The following is a 16,481-nucleotide window of genomic DNA, read 5'->3' as shown; positions in this document are numbered from 1 at the left end:
TTATAAAGAAGAAATTTATTTATGATAAAGAAGAAATGTTATATACGTATAAAGTTGAATTAAAGCCACTGTATAGTAACTTATTGAATATTTAAATAAATAAATGTGTAAAATCTGTAAAATATATGTGACAAGCATTAACTTTTAGAACAAACATGTATATTGATTATATTGTTTATATTGTATTCTAGACAATATTATCTTGGGGTACATGAGAAACTGTTAGGTTGGTTGGTTGGTTTTTGGTGGGTTTTTCTCCCCTTAGCATTAATATGCAGTTAACCAGGATGCATGTAGAAGGTAAAGCACCAGATTATTTCAAAAATAAATCAGAATGTGTTAATTTGCATTTCAGCTTAGGCAACCCAGAAAAATTTCTGAGTAGTTGAAAAGGGAAAAATAAACTATTTCAAACTAAAATTACATAAATCATTTTTCACATTGATATTCCTGAGACATGTTTGCAGACAAGTCACCTCACTTTGAGGTATGGAAAACACAGTATTGTGGTTTGTTGCCAGGTTACAGTCTTTCTGTCTTTGCCTAATTAATGCTTCTGGAGAAGAGGTGAGTGAAAAGCAGTGAACATCTCTTGTTCATGTGTGATTCAAGGGCAAGCAATAGTTGCTACAACTTTTTGCTCTCCTTCAGGGCTGCAAGAAAGAATTATTTATATTCTGAAACAGTACAGTTTAGTCTGTGTGAATCTTCAGATGCAAGAAGTCTGATATGAGTAGCTTGCATTGTCAGTGATAAACTTTAAATTGCTATGGAGGGGAAAAGCAAATCATATTTCTCTGGGTGGCTTTTGCACCTTGTTCCATAGAGTCATAATCACGTAATGCTTCCTGTTCAAAGCGCACACACAATAAAACTTTTAAGGAACTTTTCCAGCTCAGCTTATTTGTCGAAAATAATACTTTTCTTAAAAGAAGAGATTGTATATACTTTTAAAAAGTTCACACTGCCTGCCACATGTCTTAAATATTTCAGGAGTTAGAGTGCAGTGCCTCTCTTGGTATACTGCTGTGTTTATAGAGTGGATGAGCTGACATTTCACTTTTGCAAGAGGAATCTCATTCCATTCCTTCTTTAGAAGGAGGTTGTTTCATGGACTTACCAGGATGGAGATTTTGGGCTTTTCAGATGATGTTTTATGTACTGAATAGTTTGTTGTCTTTGTGGTAGGACATACGTAAAATTTTCAGTGCTTAAGGATAGTTGGTCTGTATAAAATTAGGGCCGATGTGATATTGTGCTGTCTTTGTTTTGGTTTTACTTAGTGATCACTTGAGTGATAAAATACTATTAAATTTTGTTGACATTAGCATTGGCTGCTATTTTAGAAGCATGGTAGGCTTAAGGTTTAGTTGTCTCTTACACACTGGTGCTTGGTAGAGGCCTGAGTTTCAGTAGCACAGTGGCCTCAGGGAAAGAATAATTTTTTTCTTCAGAGTTCAATAGGTTACATGTTTCAAAACCTTCAAATTATAAAACATTTTTTGGTATGTAGGGTTGTGACTGCTGCTTCAAGGCATTTCCCAATGTCAGATTATAGTCGTGACCAGAAGCTTCAGAAGTTATCAGAAGGAAGTTGAGAAGTTAACAGAAACACAGATAGAGGGGTTTTTTTTAATTGCTGTAAAAGTGGAAAGAATCTGAGCTATGACACTGGCCACAATTAATATTACAGATGGGTGTAGTACTTGTAAATAGTGCAGTATAGTCTGTTGTAGTCTGTTTTATCTTGTGTGGGTAGATACCATAACTAATAACAAATGCACTTTTTTTTCCAAGTCACCTTCCTTCTTCTTAGCATTTCTGACAGGGATCATAAAGTGGAGGGAAAAAAAACAAGTGAAAAACCCCTATGTGTAACACATAGGAGCACACAGGGTTGCACTTGCCAACTGTCCTGGTTTGACTGTGCCTCTGGAAGTTACTCAAGGGGAAAAGGAGGATAAGAGAGTGTGGATGTGTTCCTCTTTAAGGTCTCTGGGATCTGCTGAGAAGCAGACAAGCACTGCATCTTTTCCTATGCCAGATATTCCTTCCTGGGCTCTTGTGGGTGCTGGTTTTTTGAGGGGTGGGGACTGTTTTTTGGTTTTTTGTTTTTTTTTTTTTATCCTGTCTTCTCTGCTAGAGCCTCTGTATTTATACAGCTCAGGAAAATGTTAATCATGTCATGATAGGTAATAATGTAAGAAAAAATCTAGGAAAAATAGAGCATATAGGAAGAGATGACTAGGAAGTAATTTGTGTTCATCTATGTTTGATCTGGATATGTTTGAAGAACTGCACTGTCATTAACAAAGTTATTGGTTGGAATAGATGCTATTTCAAATAAAATGAGCTGCACAAAAAATCAGAAGTTGAAAATACCACTTTATAAAATGTCTTTGTGTTTCTGGCCTATTCTAGCCATGCAATTGTAGAGATTTTAGTAACAATCTGAAAACTGTCTGTTTTGAATTGTATAACATTAGAAGCCAAAGCATGACAGTATTTTATTAAATAAGTCTTTAATTAGGAAGGTAGCCAAACCACTAACAAACTCTTTCTTTGTTTTAGCAACAACTTAAGCAAAGTTTCACAAAATGTAAAGCAGAAATTTTCCTGGAAAAACTGTTAAGTAAACTTTTGGGAGTTGGGATCCTTTGGACCCTTGTTCACGTAGTAACTTCTGGAAAATACATGTGTTGCCTATCTTGAGGTAGCAGAGATTCACATAGTGAACTGCAGTATGTGCTGAGCAATTTTATCTCTAGTTTAAAAGAGTGTGCAGGCCTTAGTGGTAGCTTACCCTGCAGTGACTTGCTGTTTGTTTAGAATTCAGGACAGTTGCAGTCTGGGTTGGTGTGCTGGCAGTCTAGTGCCATTGAGGACAGCATGTCTCCGTGTTTGTAACAGGCTTAATCCACTGGCTTTTGAAACTTAGATTTGAATTGGTTGTTTATTGAAGGTCATATTTGATCAAAACTTTTGTTCATGCAATTTGTAAAATATTGCTTTCCCCCTAGCCCTCCGAATGGCTTTTAAAGCAGCTGAAGAAGCCTTTTGATTTACCTAACTTATTAGAAGTTAGATTAATTGAGTTTGTAATCAGATTTCAAGGATCATGTTCCAGGCCAGGGATTTCTTAGTTTGTTTCAAATGTCATTCCCAGGGCAAATTCTGCTAAACTGCATTTTCATGCTTTGCTGAGAAATGATTGCAGGTTTTGATTTCCATTATGGAATCATTAATATTGTTAATTAGATTTCTTATGGATAAGCACACTTAAGGAGGATCATCCCTGGGAATTGGGAGTATTATAGTTTGAGCATTTGTTAATTGGATAAAATTGGCATATATAAGAGTGTCAAATTTGAGGTGTATTTTATGCTTATTTTTGTTTTTAAGAGTGACTTTGGTTGTAGTGATTTGTGTTTTGGGATTTAAACTAGGTGAAATGTTGGTTCTTGTTTACAGTGGGATTACTGTTTCGACTTTCCTCCATTTCTGTATTCATATACCATCCTGTTCCTCCACATTAACTTCTGTCTAAACTATATTCTACAGTAGTCACTTAGGACTTTTGCCTTCCTTTAATGAAATTGATAGAAAAGTCCTACTGCATCAAGTGGGAACAATACCTCGTCTAAAATTTCAGACATATGACTATTGTAAAATGAGTTCTGATATCCTCTTGCAGATGACTTAGAAACATTTCATCAGAGCTCTTTTGTGCTCCCCTCTGGTGGTTAGTGACTGAATTTAAATTTCTTTTTATCCTGACCACCTGAAAGGTTTTAAGATTGCACAGCCAATCAAGTGAAAAAGGCTTTTTGAATCCTCACTTCACCTTATGTTTTGAATAACAATGTTTGCAAGTCTTTATGATTACCATATGTGTGAAAGATTTGTTAGTAGATTTCTCAACTTGTCTTGCTACATAAAAAGCAAATGGTTTGTAAAAGTCAAAATTAGCCAACTGGCTTAGCATAGAGGATGGATGGGAAATCTGCTGATTAAAGATATTCTGTAAATGGGAGAAGAGCAGAGATGGAGCTTTTACAGCATTGAAGATACAATAGAGGCACTTAAGGTGTATTTCTTAATGTGCCTAATACCACTCTAAGAGAAAAGGAAAAATTCTTTCTAGGAGCTAAAACATGCTGTTGAAACTGATGATATGATCAACATCTTACTGATGCTTAATGAATCTAGATGTTTGCAAGATTAAAACAAATTAACTCTTATTGGATTCTTTTATTATTTCTGTTTGATATAGGAGTCCTGATCAGTTACATTGGGAACCACTGGAACTAGAAACCAGTGAATTTATAAACTCCATAAACTAATGTGCTGAGTGCTGGCTTTCAGGCAGCATACCCTAATTATGCTACCCTAATATGTAAGATAGGCTACTGTAGTCAACATTTGCAAAAGCAGAAAACTGAGACAAGGACCAATGGTACTTAAAGGACTGGTTCTATAGTTATGATTTGATAGGACAATGATTGTTACAATTGCTAAAAGTAATCAGTCAATTTTTTGAGCTTGTGTTCCTTAGAAGGTGTAGTAGGCTACTGAATTTTTCATGCAATTTTATTCATTATTGTTCAATAGAAATTAAAAATGAAGCCATTAATGTTCTCATAGGCAAAATCAGGAAAGATTTAGTGTTAAACTTTCAGAAGCAGGAGCAATTTCAAGTGGAGTACTGACAATAGGATGGTGTTTTGTAATTACTGATGTAAGATCAGATTGTTGAGGGGGCAGAGAAAAAACTGAAGTACTTCATATAGTTATGTGTGTTTAGTTTTGATTGTACTTTGTGATATAAAAGCTGATGTAGAACCAGAAGAAATTTAACTTTTGATTGTCTGAGCCTGCCCCCACCCCTAGATGTGTGCTGGATTAGTATATCTCTTCCATTTTATTGCTGGGTTCAAACATCAGGAAGAAAGCTGAGTCATATTAATAGACCAGTCATCCCTTCCCTTGCTGTTGCCTGCGGCTTTGAGCAATGAGCAGAGCTAGGTGTGGTGGCCTCTCCTCCATAGCTCTCTGTGTGAAGGCTGAAGGGAAATTTTTGTTCTGTATCTTCCTGTTCCCTTTTTCGTAGCTTTTACAATAGAGGAATGTTATTTTGAGTCTTCATTTTTGATATTGTCAAAATAATCCACTTACCTGCAATGCCTGTCTCTAATAATCATGGAATTGTAGAATAGTTTGAGCAGAAAAGAACCTTTAAGTTCATCTAGTTCCAACTCTGTGCCCATGGGCAGAGACACCTTTCACTAGACCAGGTTGTTTAAAGACCCATCCAAGCTGGCCTTGAACACTTACAGGGGTAGGTAATCCACAAATACAAGTTTCCCAACTTGCATATTCATACCTGTCTATTCCATCTATTCTGAACTGTGTCCTTTGTACCTTTAAAAAAAATCCATTCAGAAGTTAACCTGTTGATTAGTGTTAAACAGGTAGATGGTTTTGTGTAGGTGACTGATCATAAAATTGTTTTCATGGATGTTTTCTATTTCAGATTGGAATTATAAAGGCCACATAAAGAAAAAATGTTCACCCTCAAATTCAGGATCAGTTGAGTGAGAAACATGAGAAAAATGGAAAACCAATGAAATTCCCTGTTACTTTGCCTAATGCATGCTTAGAGTGTGAGTGCCCCTGTAGGAAACTGGGACATTCTGAAAGCCAGAGCTATCCTATTGAGGAACCTGTGTTACATGATGCATCCAGTGGTCAGATCATCAGACAGATTCTAAGCCTTTTATTGAACACACTGCAAAGTCTGTGGAAAATATACAGAAGTAACATTATATGTGCAGATCTAATTTGGAGTTAAAAATTAACCAAAAGACAAAGTTGCCCATGCTCTCTGTATCACACTGCAAGTTTTTCCACATATTTCCTTTTGAGATATGATTTTTTTGGGTGTGGTACTTTTTTTTCCCCTCTTCATTCCGTGTGATGCATGTGACTTAAGGGAATGGACATTCGAGAACTAATACGCTACAAAAGCAAAATAGGTTCAGTCATCCTTTTACTAGAGGAGGACTTTGATAACTAGGGAAGGTAGAATTTGTAAATGTTAGGTGAGCAGATTGCAGGAAATGAGCTTCATTTCTTTTTATCTTTCTTTCAAATCAGTCAAGGCTATATTTAAATTAATATGCCAGTTCTGATGCAGCTACTGTTTAGAAAGTGGGATGAGTAAAATGAAAACAGTTGCTCCTTTCAGCCCAAATCACAAGTAATAAAATAGCATTGCTGGAACCCTTGCTAGAAGGGAATTAATACAATCCAGTCTTCTCTTTGGTAGGATATGAAGGGTTTACAGAACTTTCCAAGGCATACATAGAGTCTACCCAGATTTAAGATTACATGCTTGTATGTTACATCCAGCATTTAAATATAGAAGTGAGGCCACAATAAGGAACAAATTTGATTACTCTCAAGCAAGTCTCCTGGCTAAGGTAGAGTCATGCAAAAAGTGTGCCATGAGTTACAAAGTAGAATCTGGGTTACTGAGTGCTCAAGGCTGTGTCCATTATTAAGAAATTTAGCAAATTAACATTATTAATACATTTATGCAGAAACTATTCAGGTAACCAGTACACAAATCCAGTGACTACTGGATAGTATTACCTTTTTGTTGTAATAGAAAAACTGTCATCAAACAAAATATAAATACTGAGGCAGAGAGACTGGAAATGTGAAATATCAGTATTAACATCTGAACTTAGTTGTTGATGATGTTGTTCCGCAAAAAAAATAAAAAAATTATAAAGCTAGTAGTTTACTTTCAGGAAAACTTTTATAGACTGTATGTAATGCATGGGTATTTTGAAATTGCAGTGCCCCTCCTTTTTATCCCAGTTCTGTAGCCTTTGACACTATATTAAGCCAATTTCCACACTGACATCTGGTGGTAGTTCTGAAATGCTATGTTGCTTGAAATTCTATATATGGGAGTTTGCAGGTTTAAGCATCAGTTTCAATCCCCTCCAGCCCTTCTGAAGTGATCTTATCAACATCTTAAAATTTTAACCTGCCATGGTCAGACCAGCTATTCACAAGGCAAAGAAAGTAATGAATAAATAAGTAATTCCTTAATATTTTGCTCAGTCAGTATAATGTATTAAAAAAAGTGTCTGTAGTGTGTGAAGGACATAATACTTGGAGTAAATTCCTTTCCTAAAGAACTCCTGTGAAAACAGTGACGTAGTTTTATTGAGATCCTGTTTGACTGATGGTGTGTATATGTAAGTATATAGAGATATATGTATCTGCGTGAAGTAAATGAGCTCAGTAGAAGTGCCACATTATGCATACTCACATTATGTGGCTTTATCCAGAGTCCAAAACTGGCTGTCATGGTGATAGTTTGACTTATCTTGGCTCCAGTCCCGATTAGTCCTGGTGTGTGAGTGTATAACAAATAGTAAGAGCCATGACAAAGCCCTTCAAAATTTCCACTGAAATGGTTGCAAGGGCTTACTCTGTTCCTCATCCTGACATGTATCAAGTTGATTTAAAGTTCTATTAAGAAAATGTCTCAAATCAGACACCCTGTAGGAGTGATTGGATCAGGAAAGGAAAGTGTGAAGTTGTATTCTGCCATGGCTCCATGATTCTATTCAATATTCATCCCCCATCTTACGAGTTACACCATACCACATAGCCTTTTGACGCATGCATAATATGGCTGTACCTGTAGAGTAAGCTGCTTGTAAAAATAAAGTTGTATTTCTTCATGCTGTGTAAATTCTTTAGTCAGTTCTGGCTTAGACAATCTCCTGTAGGCTCAGCAGACAGCTTTTTATTAAGTTTGTGATTTGTATAGTAGTTCCTTATTTGATAATTCATTTTATGTTTGTAAGATTGAGCAGATTTTTGCCGCTATTTTTGCTGCCTTCCATTTCCAGAGTAGTGGCAACCATTGGTTAGTCCTAATGTGGCAAAGGTTAGCTTTGATATAACTTTTGTTTTCTTTTCTGTGACATGTCTGTGTGAACATAAATCAGCACATAAAGAAAGTTCAGTCAAATAATTCATGTGGTCACAGAGATAAAAATGTTCCACATTTAAGTAGTTGATGATTACTCATTAATATGATTAATAGTAAAGAGGTCAAGAGTTTGGCATCTAAACCAGATAGCTTAATATAGTATAAAATTTACTGTAATGAGTAAAGAGGGTCATTCAAGTACCAAAAAATTGTGAATTACATATTTGATTTAATCTTTTAGGCAAAACCAATTTTATGAATAGTGCTAACTGATGTATTTCAAATGATATTGGAAAGGAAATCAAGTAATATATTGTCTTAATATGTGATGCATAATTGCTGAAAACTGTTATAGTAATTTTATTTGTTGTGGCTTCAGATTAGCCTTAATATATATGTGTGTGTTTATTAGCACACACTGTAGAATCTATGTTGGTTATTTTGAACTTTTATTTATTCTGATTTTTAATTTACTTAAACTTGTTGCTTACTGTATTTTTATACATTTCTGTATACTTATCAAGCATTTTCTATTTATCTTTCTTCCTGTTAAACAGGCATTATTGAGACTGCAGATCACCTGGATCGTGAGACTACTTCACATTACTGGCTTACTGTTTATGCAACAGACCAAGGCGTTGTGCCTTTGTCATCATTCATTGAAATCTACATAGAAGTTGGGGATGTTAATGATAATGCTCCTCAGACCACAGAACCCGTTTATTACCCAGAGGTCATGGAAAACTCACCTAAAGATGTATCTGTCATTCAGATTGAGGCATTTGATCCAGATTCGAGCTCAAGTGAAAAATTAACCTACAAGATTACAAGTGGAAATCCACAGGGATTCTTCTCAATAAACCCCAAAACTGGTAAGTACAATACAGTGTTTTATTTTATGTATTAATAAATTAATGTGTTTGCATAATTGCATAAACCAGGTGAAATCAAAATCTTTGGTTTAACATGGAAAACATGCTTTCACAATAGCTGGAGTTAAGTTGGTGTTTTAGGCTGTGTCAATATTAGTAACTTATACAAACATATAGAAAAGAGTGGAGCACTTGGTTCAAAGTACTTGACATCCACATCAGGCATGTTTTGTGAAGGGTTACTTCTGAGTAGCTCCACTCTAGACTGGTCAATGTCCATGCATTTTTAGAGTGCAGTAAGTATACAGTAAAAACCCATATTTTTGTTTAGTTTCATCCAAATTGTTTTTAGTTGTCTTCATAGTTTTGTTTTTTTTTTTTGTCAGGCCTCTTTTAAAATTATTTTTTGGTGGGGGAGGAGGGTGTTGTGTTAGTTTAAGCAAAATAAGCCATTTACTATCTGCAGACTCGCTTGTCTCCCAGTCAAAAGATACTTACTTTCTAGTTAACTATTGCTGCTACTAGAAATACATAATCTGGAGGATTATTTTCAGGTGTGGTTTTTATTCAGTGAAAATAAAGAGTCTGAGTTCACAGGTTATTTGGAAAGCTTCAGAAAAAAATACTGAGGTTTTAACAGGAGAGTACAAACACAAGAACCAGGTAACCTTTTAGTAACTGAATTGCAGGTAGTGAAAGGTGTGTAGGACAGACAGATGGGAAGCAAAATAATCAGTCTTAACTGAAGCTACCCAGTAATTCTGAAAATATTTTAAGGGTTGCCTACCATGCCTTCCTTCTGAGTGTGAAGAAAATAAAAAACATACTGGATGTTTTTCCCCACAGTTTATGCCTTGAAAAGAACCTTTTTTTGCCAGGTTGTGCCCAGTTTAGCTTTTTATATGTTGTGTTTTTATATGTTATTTCACAGTAAAAATTATGAGAGATGCCTCTGATTCACTCAACCATTTTTTTTCCTCACAATTCAGAGAGTTTTAGATTAGAGGTCCTGCAGAGGTGTAGTGAGCGACTTTAACCTATTACAAACCCAGTAAGTACAAGGGAGCAGTAGAAGCTTTATTAATTTAGCTCTTGCCCATTCATGGAAGCAATTTCAGGGGACTTAAAGGAGCAAAAATGGACTGGAAAAAAAGTTTTGAAGGCTATGGCCTTCATTTTGTTTTGTAGCTATTTCAGCTCAGGGTATGAAAGACTTGTGTGCTTTATCAATTGCAATTGCTGTGTCTGCAAAGCTCTGAGTGCAAACACAGATATGTTATTTGGGTTATTTCTGCCAATAGCTTCTTTGTCAGTGTCTTTGTCTGTGTCAGTGTCTTTGTCTGTGAAAACACTGCCAAGAGGGACATATGAAATAGCTATAGCAACAGAAGATATTTAGTATAGTTAAAGCCTTCATCTAAACACTATATTTACAAAATGTAGGTTTTAGAGAAAAGGGAGCCTGACAAGTAAAACAAGAAAAATTCAACCAGTCTTCTAAAGTGAATGCAGAAAGTGTTAGTATGCTTTATTTCTATTTTGTTTACTCTGTGTCTCTGTTTTATCTCATTTACATGATGCAAAAGGAAAAAAAAATCTTTTTTTTATCTACTTCCTTCCTCTTTTTGATTTTGAAGAAGTTCTTTTGCCGGTCACTTCGATATTTTTTGTTGTCTCAATATAGTACTGATAAAATGGGAATAAAATTTCCTGTGAGTTGGGTGGAAAAAAGCGAGTGACTGCAGTATTGAAATTGCAAAGGAACATAAATTCTACCTCCATTCATTTCATCACTACTGTATAATTGGCCAGATATTTTTGATTATTGTTTCCTTAAATATTCCTACAGGTCATTTTCTCTTCCTCTTTCTTTTGTTCTTGTCCTCCCCTTTCAGCCCCCTTTATCATCAGGTGGCATTTTCCAAACTGTGTTTTGAAAAAGACACCACTGTACCTGCTTGCCAAAGTTTTGACATAAAGAAATATCTTTATTCCTATTTAATGGGTAGAATTAGGGCACTGGAGGGTTGTGACTTGTCTTTGGACAGAGTTTGCAGTTTTCTATGTTAGTAGCTTACTGTGATCTCATTTATATTAGAAAGGGACCTTGAGAGAGAGAGAGCTCAACACACTAGATGGTGTAGTGATAAGGAGCACTTAATAGAAAAGGAATAAAGATTTTCTGTCAAGAGAGCTTCTTACCTGCCTTTATTGTAGCATGCATACACTAGAAGCAAGCAGTGCAATCCACAGTCCTTCTCACTTTGGTGTTACAGTATAAAAAGCAAAAGGACAGCTGGAAATAATTAAGCATTATATTTCAGAACACAAGCACTGGGAATAAAAATCTCCCTCTGATTTACAAGCAGCAGAAGAAAATTATTTTTTTCCCCTCAATATAATTGAAGGCCCAGGCTTAGGTATTCACCTATCATGTGCCATTCATACCACCCTTCACTGGTGTCTATTACTGTTAAAATTGTAATGCTAGATAGACATGCTTCTAGACAGACGTCTTAAACATAATGAAAAGGAAAAGGTGGGCAGAGGAGAGAAGGGAAACTTGTTCCTAGAGTGTAGTCAGATAATTCAATGGCTATTAAAAAGATAACTCGTATATATTGTCTTCCCATTTCGTGTGCTCTAATGGGCCATACTGCCTATCCTGTACATGACCAGTTTGAAACTGTTAATCTGCAGTGGGCACTAACATAGGGGTTGAGTTTTCAACTGAGGTTATCTGGTTCATAAGTTCCCAAGTCTCTCTTCTGTCTATTAGATATTGAATATATTTAATCTGAATATATTTGGTGTGAAAGTCTTTTCAATAGAATTGACATGTTAAGGAGTTGAAAGAACACTTTAAAAGACACTGGTTATTGTTCTAATTATAACACAGTGTGTTTTATCTTCCCCAATCAGTTAAAAGAGGGCTCAGCTGAAGAGTACATTTGTTTAGAATTGGAGAGATCAAGTCTTGTCTTGTTTGCTTATGTGTGTATATTATCCTTGCTGTACTGTGTGAAGTTATCACACTGTAAGTTATTTGTCCAAGGAAGAGAAACCTTCCCCAGGGCCCCAAGTTTCCCTTCCAACCACAGAGGAGATAGGGCTGGAATATTAATCAAGTCTTTTTAACTGTATCCTGTTTTAACATTGAAAGTGACAGTATGAGTAAAATATGTGCATCCCCAAAGGTGAGTTGAGGACTGTAATGGCATTCAGTTCAAGTCAACTAAAAGCTAGTGTTAGGATTCTTAAAATACGGGGTGAGTGTTAAAAATACGGCTCCGGTGGTAATGTGTTATTATCTCTTCTCCTAGTCAAGGAGCTGTTGTTTCCTTTCTCTTTATAAAATTTAATGTTATGTTATTGTGGTCCATGGCTGGAATTCTCACACATAGTAGCAATACAGGTTATAAATAGAAACAACCTACACATAACATGTATCAAGTGAAACACTGCATTCTGTTCTCCTGATGTAGCGAATGCATTTCTAGAATTTTGTGGACTCCAGACTTTGTCCGTGTCTTAATGTAATAATTTTGAATTTTTAGAAACTCAGTGACATGGATCTTTGTAGGATATAGTTCATCTTTCACAAAAAAGAAGGGATTTCTTTTCATGGCAAGAACTATTTGCTGACTGATCTGTTTCTCAGAAATGCTACTGGCTTAAGTAGTATCTGCATTCTTCTTACTGTAATCTAAGTACCCCTCTCACTAAGTCTTCACTGACACTTAAAAATTTATTTTATATTTCAAATAATTATAAAATCACTTATGGAAACACTGCTAAGTTTTTCTTTGCATGCTATTTCACTTTTTGGTACAAAAATTACCGCACAGGATATTCTGTAATCTTTTCACATATACTTGGTCTTTCATGAAAGCAAATGAAATAACATTTTATTTATCTTTGGAATTTCCATGCAATGACAAGAAAGTGCTGTACATGTGAGCTGTGCAGGTAGAATAATTATCATAATATTACTTGCCAGAAAGAATGAGAACAAAAACTTAATTCCACAACTTTCATGCTTAATCTGAACACAATTGCAGACAAACATGCAAATTACAATAACTACTTTATATCTGTTTAACTTCTTTCAACATAGCTTGTAATTAAGTACAGAAGTAATTGACAAGGTGGAAGAGTTGCAACTCATGTTAATACGTTTAGGTGGAAAAAGTTGCACAATTTGGTGGCTGTTCTGAACACGTCCTGGGACTGTGTGGTTAATCTCAGCACTTAACACTAGAGCTACTGCACTGAGGCTCAGAAAAGATTTGCACGTGTACCAACACTCATGTACAGCAAAGGACTATATATAGCAGTAAACAAGTTCTGAGTTTTGTGCCTTGGAGCTTAAAATGCAGATACAATGCTTTTATAAGCACATGTAATACATATGGTATGTATAATACTGCTTTAGTACTATTTCTGTTTCTTGCAGGTGTGGTTTATTTGCTTGTGAGCTATTTGGGTACTTGTAGAACTGAAAAGTTTCATGGATCATAGATGTAAGCTCCATGTCTGTATTTACAAAATACAATTGATTATTTTAGTGCTTGGAATAAACTACTCAATGTTTCTATTTTACGTGAACACAGTCCTATTGAGTAGAAAAATGTATATTTTTCCTCATCTTTGTGCCTTTCATATTAAAATATCTTAATTTGCTTTTTTGCTTTTGAGAAGTGTTGGAAGGATGATACTTGATAGCAGGATTGCTTTCTTAGAGAAGGTGGAAGAGATAATTAGTATGGTATCTACAGGTAGTAGCTGATGATACCATTGTATATAAGTGTACATTTATGAGTCAATGAATTATGATTTTATAATTTCTAATCTATTTGGATTTAGAAATTATATATTTATAAACCAATCTGTTGTTGTCTCTTCAAAAGAGTTATTGTATTCATTTTACTAAAAGCTTTCAATCAAACCATGTAATTTCTTTCTGTCTGAGGAGGGTAGGACATGCATGAAATATGTAATATTTGTTGCACCCAGTAAGAATTGTAAGGGTGGTTTGCAAACAAGGTCCCAATTTAAAATGTGTGCTGACAGTTCCCCAGAATGACATTGTCAGCCAAATTCTTTTCCTATCATTGTTTCTCATTTTGTATTTTTCTTCTAGCTTTACATTTTAAATTGTTGGATGGCAAACATCTTGTGAAATTAGAAGTTATTAACATTTAAATGACTAACAGTAACTCAGCAAGTCATATATAAAACATAGAAATTGAAGAGCTAGGGAGAACTTCCTAAATTGCTGTAGAACTAGAGACATTAGACTGAATTCTCTCTAAACAAAAAAAGCTCATTGAATTCCCTGAACTCTGTATCAGTTTTCATATGGATGAAATATTTTTGCTATGCCATGTTTTTTAAATATGGCTGCTACAGTGTTACAGGCTCTATATGATGAATATCTCAAAGGTTGCTGAGTTAAGGTGCCTGAAAGAAGGTTATACTGTTTTATAAGTGCAGCATGCACACTAAAATGGCAAAATCTGCATTTGCTTAGAGTTCCAGCTCTCCCTCGTATTACTGAACAAGAAAATTGAATCCTAACCAGGTATCCTTATCGGGCCCTTCCAATCTTTTGTACATATATTCAGGCTAGAAATAATTTCTGATCTTTTGCCCAATTGTTATGCTTCTTTCCACTTCCCCAGGACTTCTGTTACATTTGTTGTGCCAACCAGATTTGGCTTGGGGAGGGAATTGGGTCTGGATAGCAAAAACCACTTTATTGAGAAGTCATGCCTTATCTTAGAAATATAAAGCAATAATAGCAAATGAGGAAGACAAATGAAGAAGAGGGGTACTGAATATTGTGCCAAATAACAATTTTAATTCAGATCAGCAGAAATGCTGATCACAAAAGTATAGCTTTCTATGCTTTTAAGGAAACTTGGCATGAAAGTGATGCATAATTCTGAAAACTAGACTTGGGTTCACAGCCTGGACATGAGAATGCCAAAATAAATTTTCAGTTGTTAATTTTCTCATAGGTAGGTTTTGCAGGTGTAAAATAGAAATACTTGCATGACCTAATTACTGGGGAGTGTTGTAAAGCTATATTAATTTATATATGAAGTGGTTTGGTATTATTATGAGAATATTATAGACATACCTTTAAGGAAATTAGTAATCCTATGGTGTAGGAGATAGTCCATTTAGATAAGAATATTAGTTGGGGAATTCAGCAGAAGCTTTGAGTAATCACCCATTTCAGAACATAGCTGTATCCTGTACATTTTACACAGTAACCTTTAAAGGAGAGAGTGTGTGTGTGTGTCTGTCTGTCTGTCTGATTTGGAGACCGAAGTGAAATGGGAAATGGGTACAGCTGCAAACAACTTCCATGGGTTTCCGATAACACTGGAGAATTACTTAGTGAGGAAATGAAGGGTCAGTGACCACAGAGTAGTATTGGCTTCATTTTAACAAAGGAAATCTTTGTTGTTTAACTACTTGTGGGTTTTAATCCCAATTGACGTAATGTTTTGGAACTTGGATAAAACCAGTGTTGGTATATTGCACGCTTACGTGATTTAAAATTAAATAAAGATCAAAATGCTGAATTTTTTTCATGTAACTTCTGTAGCTGGTAAGCAATGCCAGGCTCAATTATTGTTCACTTATGTCACACAGCTCGAAGTGTATGTAGCAGCCTTCATGTTCTCAAGTGTTTACCTGTGACATGCAGAGAAAGTAAAGTACTTGATTATACTGTCTCTAGAACAGATTTTTTTTTTCTTTACTGAAAATATAACCAGAATTAGCCAAAATGTTTGTAAAAAGAGTTAAATTCTGCAAAAAGCTACTTTGATTTTCCTTTTTCAGAAGCATTTGAAGTGGTAGGTCATTTTGTAGCTGGGAAAACAAGTTCATATCTGAAATTTCTAACAATATTTTCATATCCACTTACTCTACATTATTTGGAGATTTAGCATCTGCAAATGTAGAAATTTTGCTGTAATAGAGGCAGCTATTTTAAAAATTACTTGAAAGTATTTATGTAGAGAGTACTTCTTTTAAATCTTAGGTGGTGGTGTTGGGGCTTTATTTATTTATTTGATTTGTTCTCTTACATCTCTTTGAAAAAAGAAAAAAATGGGGAAAATAAATGGGAACCATAGCAGTCCTTTCCTTTTCCTTTATTTGTCCCTGGAACTACATAAAAACTTCAGGTCATACTCTGCATGATCTGCGTTGTAAACCAAGATTTAAAGAAAGTGAAGTTCTCTTTCGATTTTCCCATGTTCTGATACAGCAGTCATGGAAACATAGGCTTGGGTTGGGAGAGACCTTAAATCTCATCTGGTTCCAACACCCAGGATGCAGCACTAGACATGGTTGGCTTTTCAATCTGCAAGTGCACATTGCAGGATCATGTCCAGCTTTTCATCCACAAGAACACCCAAGTCCTTCCCTGCAGTTTATCTCAGTCTGCTCTCAGTTTGTCTCCCAGTCTGGACTCATATCTGGGGTTGCCCTGACCCAGCACCTTGACTTGCTGAACTTCATGAGGTTCTTGTGAGCCTACCTCTCCAGTTTGTCCAGGTCCCTTTGGATGC

The 16,481-nt window shown here is 35.4% G+C and overlaps 1 protein-coding gene across 1 annotated transcript in view; it reads left to right on the top strand.

The window, feature by feature from the left end:
- FAT1 (FAT atypical cadherin 1) overlaps window positions 1-16,481 on the top strand; it is a 104,244-nt gene that overhangs the window by 28,072 nt on the left and 59,691 nt on the right. The window contains exon 3 of the mRNA XM_053975606.1: window positions 8,575-8,889. Coding sequence (XP_053831581.1) covers window positions 8,575-8,889 — 315 coding nt within the window. The remainder of the gene's footprint in view (window positions 1-8,574; window positions 8,890-16,481) is intronic.

Source organism: Vidua macroura, chromosome 4 (assembly GCF_024509145.1).
Source record: "Vidua macroura isolate BioBank_ID:100142 chromosome 4, ASM2450914v1, whole genome shotgun sequence".
NCBI classification, from domain to species: Eukaryota; Metazoa; Chordata; class Aves; order Passeriformes; family Viduidae; genus Vidua; species Vidua macroura.
Note: the sequence above shows the minus strand (reverse complement) of the source record. Positions and strands in the feature narration are given on the sequence as shown.